The 15308-nt window shown below is 39.8% G+C and overlaps 1 protein-coding gene across 1 annotated transcript in view; it reads right to left on the bottom strand.

The window, feature by feature from the left end:
- Positions 1 to 12273: 12273 nt before the first annotated feature.
- The window catches only part of CNGA1 (cyclic nucleotide gated channel subunit alpha 1), a 50376-nt gene continuing 47341 nt past the window's right edge, over positions 12274 to 15308 (bottom strand). The window contains exon 11 of the mRNA XM_023224675.2: positions 12274 to 14141. Coding sequence (XP_023080443.1) covers positions 12733 to 14141 — 1409 coding nt within the window. The 3' untranslated portion in view covers positions 12274 to 12732. The remainder of the gene's footprint in view (positions 14142 to 15308) is intronic.

Raw genomic sequence — 15308 nt, 5'->3', positions numbered from 1 at the left:
CCAATTGGAGTCTAGAATCAACTTGGAATATGACTGGTGTCTGGGTTGCTAAAAAGTGAGTTCCTGCTTTGGTATCCACGGTATCCAAGTCAACACTTTTATCATGAATTTCCCTAAAGCTACATGTTTCCTGTCAAAAAAAAAAAAAAAAACTCCCTGATGAAGCTGGAATCCAATTATGAACCTCTGCATTGCACCCCAGGTGTCTGTAAACTAAAGCCCACAGTGCAGGTTAAGCTCATCAGATTCCTCTCTACATGGAGGAGTCATGAAAAAAAGAATAGTTGGCTAAATTCTCCTTACCCCAAGACATTGAGCCAAGAATCAGCCACCTGTACAATGTAAGCATCAGCAAGACTATGGAGCTTGGGTCAGTGGTCACCAAATCAGAATCCTTGGCTGTATCTCTAGCCCAGATGAGAGTCAAAGTATTCACCCTAGTCCTGGATGCTGTAATTAGGGATGCTTCTTCTTGGGAGCCGGCTCTGAGCCAGGTATGTAACCCTTATTCTCCCGATATTACCATATCTGCCTGGTATGAGTAGCCAGCAAGCCTTTTTACACTGTCTTAGAGGTTTTTATAACAGGCAAGACACGGCACAAAGAAAAAGAACAAAATGCAGATGAAGGAGAAGTGATAACAAGAATAAGAGGAAAAAGAGAGGAAAAGGAGAACTCGTGTCAGGCAGAAATACGTTATGGTATTATATACAACGCACCCACTGCAGTGGGGTCGTGGGGGTGGTTCCCCTACCCAAAGGCGGGAAAAAGTCCCCCAGCACGGAGTTTGGGGCCTTTTATGGACTCAGAATAGGGAGTGCATGCTGATTGGTTTGTGAGTACACAAAAAAAGATTAAAGTGAAGACACCACTCAAAGGTGGGCACAACAGTGTAGAAAACCAATAGAAAAGGGTAGGTATATGTAAAGTAGGTGAAGGGTGGGGACGTGAACCTGGAAGGCCGAGTTTGCAGTGGAGAAATACTTGCCAACTGATATTGAAGGAACAGCCAAGATGAATGGAAACACAGGACTTCAAAGACAAAATGTATAGTTCAGTGAATATTCTACTGGTATAACAGAATAAAATATTCCATCTGGTGGGGCGGTTCCAAGATGGCTGAATAGGAACAGCTCCAGTCTATAGCTCCCAGGGAGAGCAATGCAGAAGATGGGTGATTTCTGCATTTCCAACTGAGGTACCGGGTTCATCTCACTGGGGTGTGTCGGACAGTGGGTGCAGCCCAGCGAGTGAGAGCCCAAGCAGGGCGAGGCATTGCCTCACCCAGGAAGCAAAAGAAGTCAGGGAATTCCCTTTCCTAACCAAGGGAAACCGTGACACACAGGACATGGAAAATCGAGTCACTCCCACCCTAATACTATGCTTTTCAAAGGGTATTAGCAAATGGCACACCAAGAGATTATACCCCACGCCTGGCTCAGAGGGTCCCACTCCCACAAAGCCTCACTCATTGCTGGCACAGCAGTCTGAGATCAAACTGCAAGGCGGCTGCAAGGCTGGGGGAGGGGTGCCCGCCATTGCTGAGGCTTGAGTTAGTAAAAAAAGTGGCCTGGAAGCTCAACTGGGTGGAGCCCACCACAGCTCAGAGAGGCCTGCCTGCCTCTGTAGACTCCACTTCTAGGGGCAGGGCATAGCCAAACAAAAGGCAGCAGAAACCTCTGCAGATTTAAATGTCCCTGTCTGACAACTTTAAAGAGAGTAGTGGTTCTCCCAGCATGGAGTTTGAGATCTGAGAATGGACAGACTGCCTCCTCAAGTGGGTCCCTGACCCCCGAGTAGCCTAACCAGGAGGCACCCCCAGTAGGGGCAGACTGACACCTCACGCGGCTGGGTACACCTCTGAGATGAAGCTTCTGAGAAATGATCAGCCAGCAACATTTGCTGTTCAGGAATATTCGCTGTTCTGCAGCGTCCCCTGCTGATACCCAGAGACAGGGTCTGGAGTGAACCTCCAGCAAACTCCAACAGACCTGCAGCTGAGGGTCCTGACTGTTAGAAGGAAAACTAACAAACAGAAAGGACATCCACCCCAAAATCTCAACTGTACCATCATCAAAGACCAAAGGTAGATAAAACCACAAAGATGGGGAAAAAAACAGAGAAGAGAAGCTGAAAATTCTAAAAATCAGAGTGCCTCTCCCCCTCCAAAGGAACACAGCTCCTCGCCAGCAATGGAACAAAGCTGGATGGAGAATGACTTTGACGAGTTGAGAGAAGAAGGCTTCAGATGATCAAACTTCTCCGAGCTAAAAGAAGAATTTGAAACCCATCGCAAAGTGCTAAAAACTTTGAAAAAAGATTAGATGAATGGCTAACTAGAATAACCAGTGTAGAGAAGTCCTTAAATGACCTGAAAACCATGTCACAAGAACTACATGACGAATGCACAAGCTTCAGTAACCAATTCGATCAACTGGAAGAAAGGGTATCAGTGATTGAAGAACAGATGCATGAAATGAAGCAAGAAGACAAGATTAGAGAAAAAAGAGTAAAAAGAAACAAACAAAGCGTTCAAGAAATATGGGACTATGTGAAAAGACCTAATCTACATCTGATTGGTGTACCTGAAAGTGACGGGGAGAATGGAACCAAGTTGGAAATTACTCTGCAGGATATTATCCAGGAGAACTTCCCCAACCTAGCAAGGCAGGCCAACATTCAAATTCAGGAAATACAGAGAACGCCACAAAGAAACTGCTCGAGAAGAGCAACTCCAAGACACATAATTGTCAGATTCACCAAAGTTGAAATGAAGGAAAAAATCTTAAGGGCAGCCAGAGAGAAAGGTCGGGTTACACACAAAGGGAAGCCCATCAGACTACCAGCGGATATCTTGGCAGAAACTCTACAAGCCAGAAGAGAGTGGGGGCCAATATTCAACATTGTTAAAGAAAAAAATTTTCAACCCAGAATTTCATATCCAGCCAAACTAAGCTTCATAAGTGAAGGAGAAATAAAATCCTTTACAGACAAGCAAATGCTGAGAGATTTTGTCACCACCAGGCCTGCCCTACAAGAGATCCTGAAGGAAGCACTAAACATGGAAAGGAACAACAGGTACCAGTCATTGCAAAAACATGTCAAAATGTAAAGTCTATCGATGCTAGAAAGAAACTGCATCAACTAGCGAGCAAAATCACCAGCTAATATCATAATGACAGGATCAAGTTCACACATAACAATATTAACCTTAAATGTAAATGGGCTAAATGCCCCAATTAAAAGACACAGACTGGCAAATTGGATAAAGAATCAAGACCCATTAGTATGCTGTATTCAGGAGATGCATCTCACATGCAGAGACACACATAGGCTCAAAATAAAGAGATAGAGGAAGATCTACCAAGCAAATGGAAAACAAAAAAAGGCAGGCGTTGCAATCCTAGTCTCTGATAAAACAGACTTTAAACCATCAAAGATCAAAAGGGACAAAGAAGGCCATTACATAACAGTAGAGGGATCAATTCAACAAGAAGAGCTAACTATTCTAAATATATACGCACCCAATACAGGAGCACCCAGATTCATAAAGCAAATCCTTAGAGATTTACAAAGAGAGTTAGACTCCCACACAATAATAATGGGAGAGTTTAACACCCCACTGTCAACATTAGGTCAATGAGACAGAAAGTTAACAAGGATATCCAGGAATTGAACTCAACTCTGGACCAAGTGCACCTAATAGACATCTACAGAACTCTCCACCCCAAATCAACAGAATATACATTCTTCTCAGCACCACCTCGCACTTATTCCAAAATTGACCACATAGTTGGAAGTAAAACACTCCTCAGCAAATGTAAAACAACAGAAATTATAACAAACTGTTGCTCAGACCACAGTGCAATCGAACTAGAACTCAGGATTAAGAAACTCACTCAAAACCACTCAACTACATGGAAATTGAACAACCTGCTCCTGAATGAATACTGGTTACAAAACGAAATGAAAGCAGAAATAAAGATGTTCCTTGAAACCAATGAGAACAAAGACACAATGTACCAGAATCTCTGGAAAACATTTAAAGCAGTGTATAGAGGGAAATTTATAGCACTAAATGCCCACAAGAGAAAGCAGGAAAGATCTAAAATCAACACCCTAACATTACAATTAAAAGAACTAGAGAAGCAAGAGCAAGCACATTCAAAAGCTAGCAGAAGGCAAGAAATAACTAAGATCAGAGCAGAACTGAAGGAGATAGAGACACAAAGAAACCTTCAAAAAATCAATGAATCTAGGAGCTGGTTTTTTGAAAAGATCAACAAAATAGATAGACTGCTAGCAAGATTAATAAAGAAGAAAAAGAGAAGAATCAAGTAGACGCAATAAAAAATGATAAAGGGGATATCACCATGAATCCCACAGAAATACAAGCTACCATCAGAGAATACTATAAACACCTCTACCCAAATAAACTAGAAAATCTAGAAGAAATGGACAAATTTCTGGACACATACACCCTCCCAAGACTAAACCAGGAAGAAGCTGAATCCCTGTATAGACCAATAACAGGCTCTGAAATTGAGGCAATAATTAATAGCCTACCAACCAAAAAAAGTCCAGGACCAGATGGATGCACAGCTGAATTCTACCAGAGTTACAGGAAGGAGCTGGTACCATTCCTTCTGAAGGATTCCAATCAATAGAAAAAGAGGGAATTTTCCCTAACTCATTTTATCAGGCCAGCATCATCCTGAAACCAAAGCCTGGCAGAGACACAACAAAAAAAGAGAATTTTAGGACAATATCCCTGATGAACATCCATGTGAAAATCCTCAATAAAATACCGGCAAACTGAATCCAGCAGCACATCAAAAAGTTTATCCACCATGACCAAGTGGGCTTCATCCCTGGGATGCAAGGCTGGTTCAACATACATGAATCAATAAACATAATCCAGCATATAAACTGAACCAAAGAGAAAAACCACATGATTATCTCAATAGATGCAGAAAAGGCCTTCAACAAAATTCAACAACGTTTCATGCTAAAAATTCTCAATAAATTCGGTGTTGATGGGACATATCTCAAAATAATAAGAACTATTTATGACAAACCCACAGCCAATATCATACTGAGTGGGCAAAAACTGCAAGTATTCCCTTTGAAAACTGGCACGAGACAGGGATGTTTCTCTCATCACTCCTATTCAACATAGTGTTGGAAGTTCTGGCCAGGGCAATCAGGCAGGAGAAAGAAATAAAGTGTATTCAATTAGGAAAAGAGGAAGTCAAATTGTCTCTGTTTGCAGATGACATGATTGTATATTTAGAAAACCCCATCGTCTCAGCCCATAATCTCCTTAAGCTGATAAGCAACTTCAGCAAAGTTTCAGGATACAAAATCAATGTGCAAAAATCACAAGCATTCTTATACATGAATAAAAGACAAACAGAGAGCCAAATCATGACTCCCATTCACAACTGCTTCAAAGAGAATAAAATACCTAGGAATCCAACTTACAAGGGATGTGAAGGACCTCTTCAAGGAGAACTGCAAACCACTGCTCAACGAAATACAAGAGGACACAAACAAATGGAAGAACATTCCGTGCGCGTGCGCATGGATAGGAAGAATCAATATCGTGAAAATGGCCATACTGCCCAAGGTTATTTATAGATTCAATGCCATCCCCATGAAGCTACCAATGACTTTCTTCACAGAATTGGAAAAAACTACTTTAAAGTTTGTACGGAACCAAAAAAGAGCCCACATTGCCAGGAAAATCCTAAGTCAAAAGAACAAAGCTGGAGGCATCATGCTACCTGACTTCAAACTATACTACAAGGCTACAGTAACCAGAACAGCATGGTACTGGTACCAAAACAGAGATATAGACCAATGAAACAGAACAGAGCCCTCAGAAATAATACCACACAACTACAACCATCTTTGACAAACCTGACAAAAACAAGAAATCGGGAAAGGATTCCCTATTTAATAAATGGTGCTGGGAAAACTGGCTAGCCATATGCAGAAGGCTGAAACTGGATCCCTGTCTTATACTTTATACAAAAATTAATTCAAGATGGATTAAAGACTTAAACGTTAGACCTAAATCCATAAAAACCCTAGAAGAGAACCTAGGCAATACCATTCAGGACATAGGCATGGGCAAGGACTTCATGTCTAAAACACCAAAAGTAGTGGCAACAAAAGCCAAAATTGACAAACGGGATCTCATTAAACTAAAGAGTTTCTGCACAGCAAAATAAACTACCATCAGAGTGAACAAGCAACCTACAGAATGGCAGAAAATTTTTGCAATCTACTCATCTGACAAAGGGCTAATATCCAGAATCTACAAAGAACTTAAACAAATTTACAAGAAAAAAGCAAACAACCCCATCAAAAAGTGGGGAAAGGATATGATCAGACACTTCTCAAAAGAAGACATTTATGCAACCAACAGACACATGAAAAAATGCTCATCATCACTGCCCATCAGAGAAATGCAAATCAAAACCACAATGAGATACCATCTCACACCAGTTAGAATGGTGATCATTAAAAAGTCAGGAAACAACAGGTGCTGGTGAGGATATGGAGAAATAGGAACACTTTTACACTGTTGGTGGGATTGTAAACTAGTTCAACCATTGTGGAAGACAGTGTGGTGATTCCTTAAGGATCTAGAACTAGAAATATCATTTGACCCAGCCATCCCATTACTGGGTATATACCCAAAGGATTATAAATCATGCTGCTATAAAGACGCATGCACATGTATGTTTCTTGTGGCACTATTCACAATAGCAAACACTTTGAACCAACCCAAATGTCCATCAATGATAGACTGGATTAAGAAAATGTGGCACATATATACCATGGAATACTATGCAGCCATAAAAAAGGATGAGTTCATGTCCTTTGTAGGGACATGGATGAAGCTGAAAACCATCATTCTCAGCAAACTATCGCAAGGACAGAAAACCAAACACTGCATGCTCCCACTCATAAATGGGAATTGAACAATGAGAACACTTGGACACAGGAAGGGGAGCATGACACACCGGGGCCTGTCGTGGGGTGGGGGGAGGGGGGAGGGATGGATAGCATTAGGAAATATACCTAATGTAAATGACGAGTTAGTGGGGAAGCACACTAACCTGGCACATATATACATATGTAACAAACCTGCATGTTGTGCACATGTACCCTAGAACTTAAAGTATAAAATAATAATAATAATAAATATATACCATCGGCATACCCTGATCAAGGTCTGTTTAAGTATGTGAAATGTCAAATTATCAAGAAGCTGTTTTTAGTCGTGTCATTATAGATAGGGATAGAAATCTTTTTTTTTTTTTTTTAAGACTGGGAAAAACGGTTTTATTTAAAGATAAATCTTTGTCTGAATCAATGTTATTATCTAGATTAACAGTGACTGTTCCTTTTTTTTTGTTTTTTGAGGACAAAAATATTATTATTTATTTTTTACTTTTTATAGAGACACCTTCTTACTCCGTCACTAGGCTGAAGTGCAGTGGCGTCATCATAGCTCAGTGTAACCTCAAACACCTGTGCTCAAGTGACCCTCCCCACGTTAGCCTTCCAAGTACCCTGAACGGCATGCACATACCCAGATTTTTTTTTTCTTTTATTTTTTTTTTATTATACTTTAAGTTCTAGGATACATGTGCATAACGTGCAGGTTTGTTACATATGTATATATGTGCCATGTTGGTGTGCTGCACCCATCAACTCGTCAGCACCCATCAATTCATCATTTATATCAGGTATAACTCCCCAATGCAATCCCTCCCCCCTCCCCCCTCCCCATGATAGGCCCCAGTGTGTGATGCTCCCCTTCCCGAGTCCAAGTGAGCTCATTGTTCAGGTCCCACCTATGAGTGAGAACATGCGGTGTTTGGTTTTCTCTTCTTGTGATAGTTTGCTAAGAATGATGGTTTCCAGCTGCATCCATGTCCCTACAAAGGACGCAAACTCATCCTTTTTTATGGCTGCATAGTATTCCACGGTGTATATGTGCCACATTTTCTTAATCCAGTCTGTCACTGATGGACATTTGGGTTGATTCCAAGTCTTTGCTATTGTGAATAGTGCCGCAATAAACATACGTGTGCATGTGTCTTTGTAGTAGCATAATTTATAATCCTTTGGGTATATACCCAGTAGTGGGATGGCTGGGTCATATGGTACATCTAGTTCTAGATCTTTGAGGAATTGCCATACTGTTTTCCATAATGGTTGAACTAGTTTACAATCCCACCAACAGTGTAAAAGTGTTCCTATTTCTCCACATCCTCTCCAACACCTGTTGTTTCCTGATTTTTTAATGACTGCCATTCTAACTGGTGTGAGATGGTATCTCATTGTGGTTTTGATTTGCATTTCTCTGATGGCCAGTGATGATGAGCATTTTTTCATGTGTCTGTTGGCTGTATGAATGTCTTCTTTTGAGAAATGTCTGTTCATATCCTTTCCCCACTTTTGGATGGGGTTGTTTGTTTTTTTCTTGTATATTTGTTTGAGTTCTTTGTAGATTCTGGAAATTAGCCCTTTGTCAGATGAGTAGATTGCAAAAATTTTCTGCCATTCTGTAGGTTGCCTGTTCACTCTGATGGTAGTTTCTTTTGCTGTGCAGAAGCTCTTTAGTTTAATTAGATCCCATTTGTCAATTTTGGCTTTTGCTGCCGTTGCTTTTGGTGTTTTAGACATGAAGTCCTTGCCCATGCCTATGTCCTGAATGGTACTACCTAGATTTTCTTCTAGGGTTTTTATGGTATTAGGTCTAACATTTAAGTCTCTAATCCATCTTGAATTAATCTTCGTATAAGGAGTAAGGAAAGGATCCAGTTTCAGCTTTCTACTTATGGCTAGCCAATTTTCCCAGCACCATTTATTAAATAGGGAATCCTTTCCCCATTTCTTGTTTTTGTCAGGTTTGTCAAAGATCAGATGGTTGTAGATGTGTGGCATTATTTCTGAGGACTCCGTTCTGTTCCATTGGTCTATATCTCTGTTTTGGTACCAGTACCATGCTGTTTTGGTTACTGTAGCCTTGTAGTATAGTTTGAAGTCAGGTAGCGTGACGCCTCCAGCTTTGTCCTTTTGACTTAGGATTGTCTTGGCAATGTGGGCTCTTTTTTGGTTCCATATGAACTTTAAAGCCGTTTTATCCAATTCTGTGAAGAAAGTCATTGGTAGCTTGATGGGGATGGCATTGAATCTATAAATAACCTTGGGCAGTATGGCCATTTTCACGACATTGATTCTTCCTATCCATGAGCATGGTATGTTCTTCCATTTGTTTGTGTCCTCTTTGATTTCACTGAGCAGTGGTTTGCAGTTCTCCTTGAAGAGGTCCTTTACATCCCTTGTAAGTTGGATTCCTAGGTATTTTATTCTCTTTGAAGCAATTGTGAATGGAAGTTCATTCCTGATTTGGCTCTCTGCTTGTCTGTTACTGGTGTATAAGAATGCTTGTGATTTTTGCACATTAATTTTGTATCCTGAGACTTTGCTGAAGTTGCTTATCAGCTTAAGAAGATTTTGGGCTGAGACGATGGGGTTTTCTAAATATACAATCATGTCATCTGCAAACAGGGACAATTTGACTTCAGGAGACCCATCTCACATGCAGAGACATACATAGGCTCAAAATAAAGGGATGGAGGAAGATCTACCAAGCAAATGGAGAACCAAATAAAGCAGGGGTTGCAATCCTAGTCTCTGATAAAACAGACTTTAAACCATCAAAGATCAAAAGAGACAAAGAAGGCCATTACATAATGGTAAAGGGATCAATTCAACAGGAAGAGCTAACTATCCTAAATATATATGCACCCAATACAGGAGCACCCAGATTCATAAAGCAAGTCCTTAGAGACTTACAAAGAGACTTAGACTCCCATACAATAATAATGGGAGACTTCAACACTCCACTGTCAACATTAGACAGATCAACGAGACAGAAAGTTAATAAGGATATCCAGGAATTGAACTCATCTCTGCACCACGCGGACCTAATAGACATCTATAGAACTCTCCACCCCAAGTCAACAGAATATACATTCTTCTCAGCACCACATCACACTTATTCCAAAATTGACCACATAATTGGAAGTAAAGCACTCCTCAGCAAATGTAAAAGAACAGAAATTATAACAAACTGTCTCTCAGACCACAGTGCAATCAAACTAGAACTCAGGACTAAGAAACTCAATCAAAACCGCTCAACTACATGGAAACTGAACAACCCGCTCCTGAATGACTACTGGGTACATAACGAAATGAGAGCAGAAATAAAGATGTTCTTTGAATCCAATGAGAACAAGGATACAACATACCAGAATCTCTGGGACACATTTAAAGCAGTGTGTAGAGGGAAATTTATAGCACTAAGTGCCCACAAGAGAAAGCAGGAAAGATCTACAATTGACACTCTAACATCACAATTAAACGAACTAGAGAGGCAAGAGCAAACACATTCAAAAGCTAGCAGAAGGCAAGAAATAACTAAGATCAGAGCAGAACTGAAGGAGATAGAGACACAAAAAACCCTCCAAAAAATCAATGAATCCAGGAGTTGGTTTTTTGAAAAGATCAACAAAATTGACAGACCGCTAGCAAGGCTAATAAAGAAGAAAAGAGAGAGGAATCAAATAGACGCAATTAAAAATGATAAAGGGGATATCACCACCGACCCCACAGAAATACAAAATACCATCAGAGAATACTATAAACACCTCTACGCAAATCAACTAGAAAATCTAGAAGAAATGGATAATTTCCTGGACACGTACACTCTTCCAAGACTAAACCAGGAAGAAGTTGAATCCCTGAATAGACCAATAGCAGCCTCTGAAATTGAGGCAACAATTAATAGCCTACCCACCAAAAAAAGCCCAGGACCAGATGGATTCACAGCTGAATTCTACCAGAGGTACAAGGAGGAGCTGGTACCATTCCTTCTGAAACTATTCCAATCAATAGAAAAAGAGGGAATCCTCCCTAACTCATTTTATGAGGCCAACATCATCCTGATACCAAAGCCTGGCAGAGACACAACAAAAAAAGAGAATTTTAGACCAATCTCCCTGATGAACATCGATGCAAAAATCCTCAATAAAATACTGGCAAACCGGATTCAGCAGCACATCAAAAAGCTTATCCACCATGATCAAGTGGGCTTCATCCCTGGGATGCAAGGCTGGTTCAACATTAGCAAATCAATAAACGTAATCCAGCATATAAACAGAACCAAAGACAAGAACCACATGATTATCTCAATAGATGCAGAAAAGGCTTTTGACAAAATTCAACAGCCCTTCATGCTAAAAACGCTCAACAAATTCGGTATTGATGGAACGTACCTCAAAATAATAAGAGCTATTTATGACAAACCCACAGCCAATATCATACTGAATGGGCAAAAACTGGAAAAATTCCCTTTGAAAACTGGCACAAGACAGGGATGCCCTCTCTCACCACTCCTATTCAACATAGTGTTGGAAGTTCTGGCTAGGGCAATCAGGCAAGAGAAAGAAATCAAGGGTATTCAGTTAGGAAAAGGGATAGAAATCTTCTAGTGATCTGTGTTAAGAAAGATTTTTTGAGCCACATCTGGGTTCAGCAGAAGCTGGCTCATCAATTAGCAATGTTTTCCACATCCACATGCTTGCCGGATAGTTTCATTTTCTTTTCTAAAACATCCTCTCATTAACTCCTTCCTGGTTCTCTACATGCATGCTTCTCAAGCTTTAACATGGATATGAAACACTTGCTAAGATGCAGATTCTGATGCAGTAGGTAGGGGTAGAGCCCATGGTTCTGCATTTCTGAGAAGCTCCCAGGCGATGCTCATGCTGGTCCCCAGAACTTTCAAGTCACCTTTTTTAACATTATGACAATTTCCCTTGTTAATTACCCAGAAATATTATTACTTTATCCTTTTTTCTTACTGCTGGCCAGGCAGAGAAGTAAGAAAATAGCCACTGCTGTCAGGTCTTAATAATCAGAAAAAATTTAAAATTTAATATAAAAGATTCCTAAAACATTCTATGATTTTCTGTGTGATATATCTCTATATTTATATGTGTGTGTATACATATATATATTCATAAAGTCTGATTTATCATGCTTTTATTGGTAAAAAGTTTCTCTCAACCTCTCTTTCTCAGTCCTAGACTACAAAAATGATTGATTTTTCCTTAAAATGACCCTGAAGTTCTGCAAGATCCTAAACTCCCTGCTAAATTATCAAATAACTCATTTTCACTACAGTTGCATAATTAGTTTTACTTTATTGCAGTCTAATTTTTTAAAATGTTATCCCAATGGTATATGTATATACCATTGGGATATGGTAATTCTCAGTTACTTCAAATACACTTCACTCAACAATGGAAATGGCATGAAAGTGAGGGATACTTATTCATTTTTATGAAGATTATTACATAAAACGAGCATATGTGAAAAAAATCAGAAGATACAGACACTGACAAGTTAATCAGTTTATATCTTTGCACATTATCAGTTGTGAAAAATCCCAAGATATAAAGTTTTTTTAATCATAGTATCTCTCAGAGAGGGTGTGGGCCTTGTACCTTGCACCAAAGCACACTTTCCTCATGGAAAAATTTCCCAACTGAGTCTTCCTCTTCTTTTAAGTTTTACTTGATGTCAGTCACAAGATCAGAAGGATCATGAGGCGTGTCCCTGTCAATGACCAGCTTTTCAGTTCTATGTAGAGTCAATGGGCCCACTTTCTACTCCAGGTCCCTCAATACTTGAAAATTCTGTGTCAATAAGCAGTTTCAGAAATTTCTCAACCTTGGTTAATCTTTGTTTCAGTTTCTGCTGCATGGACTCATACTCAGCCAAGATTCGGGCAAACCTAGTTTGCAGGCGGTCTACTGACCCCTCCATTCGAGTAACTTTCTCTTCAAGATCTTTAGGATCACTGCCAGCATTTGCAATGCTTAGATCCAGTAGACCATCCTTCATTAAAATCTGCTTCCCTTTCTCTTCCAGCATAGTTTTGGCATCTGGATACTCAGTTAGAGCTTCCATGAGGTCATCTTTTGAGAGACAGAACAGGTCTGAGTAGCCAATACTTTTAATATTGGCAGTTCTTCGATTGCCGGCTTTGCTCCCTTTAATATTAAGAATACTGATCTCACCAAAGTAGCTGCCGTCGCTCAATACTACAAACTGAGTGACTCCATCATCTGCCACCACAGCGAGTTTGCCTTCCTTGATAATGTACATCTCTCGTCCAATATCCCCTTTCTTGCAAATATAATCTCCAGGACTGTAGACTTGGGGTTGCAATTTCAAGACCAACTCCACCAACAGACCAGCTTCACAATCAGCAAAAATGCGTACCTTTTTTAATGTGTCTAAGTGAACATTGATGGCAATTTCTGCTCTTAGTTTATCAGGTAGATACTTTAAGACTTCTTTCTCATCAACTGTTTTTTTGTTGGTCCACAGGTAGTCAAACCATTTAATAACCCTCTTTTCCATATCTTTGCTTACATTTCGAAAATGCATATATTGCTTGATAGCATCAATTCTTGCTTGAAATTCTGCTCTGGCTGCATTCATGTTGGAAATCATAGAACCTATGTTACCAACGATGGTAGCAAAAATTAGCACTCCAATTAGGAAATCAACCACCACAAAGACATACTCAGAATCTCTCACAGGAGGGGGTGTTTCACCAATGGTAGTCAAAGTCAGTGTAGACCAGTAAAGGCTGTATACGTATTTTCTAGCCAAACGGCCAAATTCAGGATCATTAATATCAGGGTAGACCCATGTATCATTTCCAAATCCAATAGCTTTAGAAATAGAGTAGTACACACATGCATTCCAGTGGATAATGATGACGATGTACATAACAAGGTTGGAAATCCTGAAGATGTTTGGATAGTTTGTCCTTGTTTCTGTTCTCTGGAAGAACTCAAACATACGAGAGATTCGTAATAACCTGTTTAATCTAATTTCTGGATAGTTCCACCCTAACTTAAAATACAGCAAATCAGTTGGTATCAGTGACAGAACATCAAGTTTAAATTGCAAGTTGGATTTATATTTATTTATGAGTTTAAGTTCTTCCTTTACCAGCAGTCCTTGTTCTAGGTAACCTAAAATAAAAAATAAAATAAATTCAGTGTTTCTACTTTTTATGTAATTGTGAATTTTTGTGAAGTAACTATCTATTAACTTTGTTGAGGTCAAAAGAAAAATTCATTTTCAATAAATATGACTTTAACAATGTAATAAAATACAAATATCAATCAACCTGTGGTTGTAGAAAATATTCTGCTGCAGAAATAAAAGGTTAAATTTTGGCCAGACAGCTCACATCTGTAATCCCAGTACTTCAGAAGGCTGAGACCCAATATCACTTGAGCCTGGGAGTTCGAGTTTGCAGTGAGCCATGATAGCACTACTGCATTCCAGCCTCGGCAACAGTGAGACCCTGTCTCCCAAAAAAAAAAAAAAGTAAAATTTTGTAAGTGCAAAAGTGAAAGTGTACGAATCTCTCAAGGTCTATCATCTCCATCCAGGTAAAGCCATTCCTTTTATGAGTAGTGTTCTTGTGATATTGTGAGATAAATACATATATATATATTTGGTCCCTGGCACAGAACTCTTAAAACTCTTGTAATTTCCTAAGCAATATGGTTACTAACTGATTTTTTTTTTTTTTTTTTTTTTTTTTTTTTTTTTAGTCAGAGTCTTGCTCTGTCACCCAGGCTGGAGTGCAGTGGTGCAATCTCGTCTTGCTGCAACCTCTGCCTCCCGGGTTCAAGCAATTCCTCTGCCTCAGCCTCCTGAGTAGCTAGGACTACAGGCACGTGCCACCACACCCAGCTAATTTTTGTACTTTAGTAGAGATAGGGTTTCACCATATTGGCCAGGCTGGTCTCTATCTCTTGACCTTGTGATACACTGGCCTTGGACTCCCAAAGTGCTGGGATTACAGGTGTGAGCCACTGAGCCCAGCCCTAAGTCCATCTTTTGTTGTGGTATTTGGTTCTTGACCCCAGTTCCTGAAACAGACTTCTTTATCCCTTGATGTTTCCTGGGTGATAGAAATGTCTTTTGTTCTGGCCAAGTGCAGTGGCTCATACCTATAATCCCAGTGCTTTGGAAGGCTGAGGCAGGAGAATCCCTTGAGTGTAGGAGTTCAAGACTAGCCTAAGTCTCTATGATATTATAAGAAAGAAAGAAAGAAAGAAAGAAAGAAAGAAAGAAAGAAAGAAAGAAAGAAAGAAAGAAAGAAAGAAAGAAAGAAAGAAAGAAAG

The sequence above is a fragment of the Piliocolobus tephrosceles genome, chromosome 3 (genome assembly GCF_002776525.5).
Source record: "Piliocolobus tephrosceles isolate RC106 chromosome 3, ASM277652v3, whole genome shotgun sequence".
In the NCBI taxonomy this organism is placed as follows: Eukaryota; Metazoa; Chordata; class Mammalia; order Primates; family Cercopithecidae; genus Piliocolobus; species Piliocolobus tephrosceles.
Note: the sequence above shows the minus strand (reverse complement) of the source record. Positions and strands in the feature narration are given on the sequence as shown.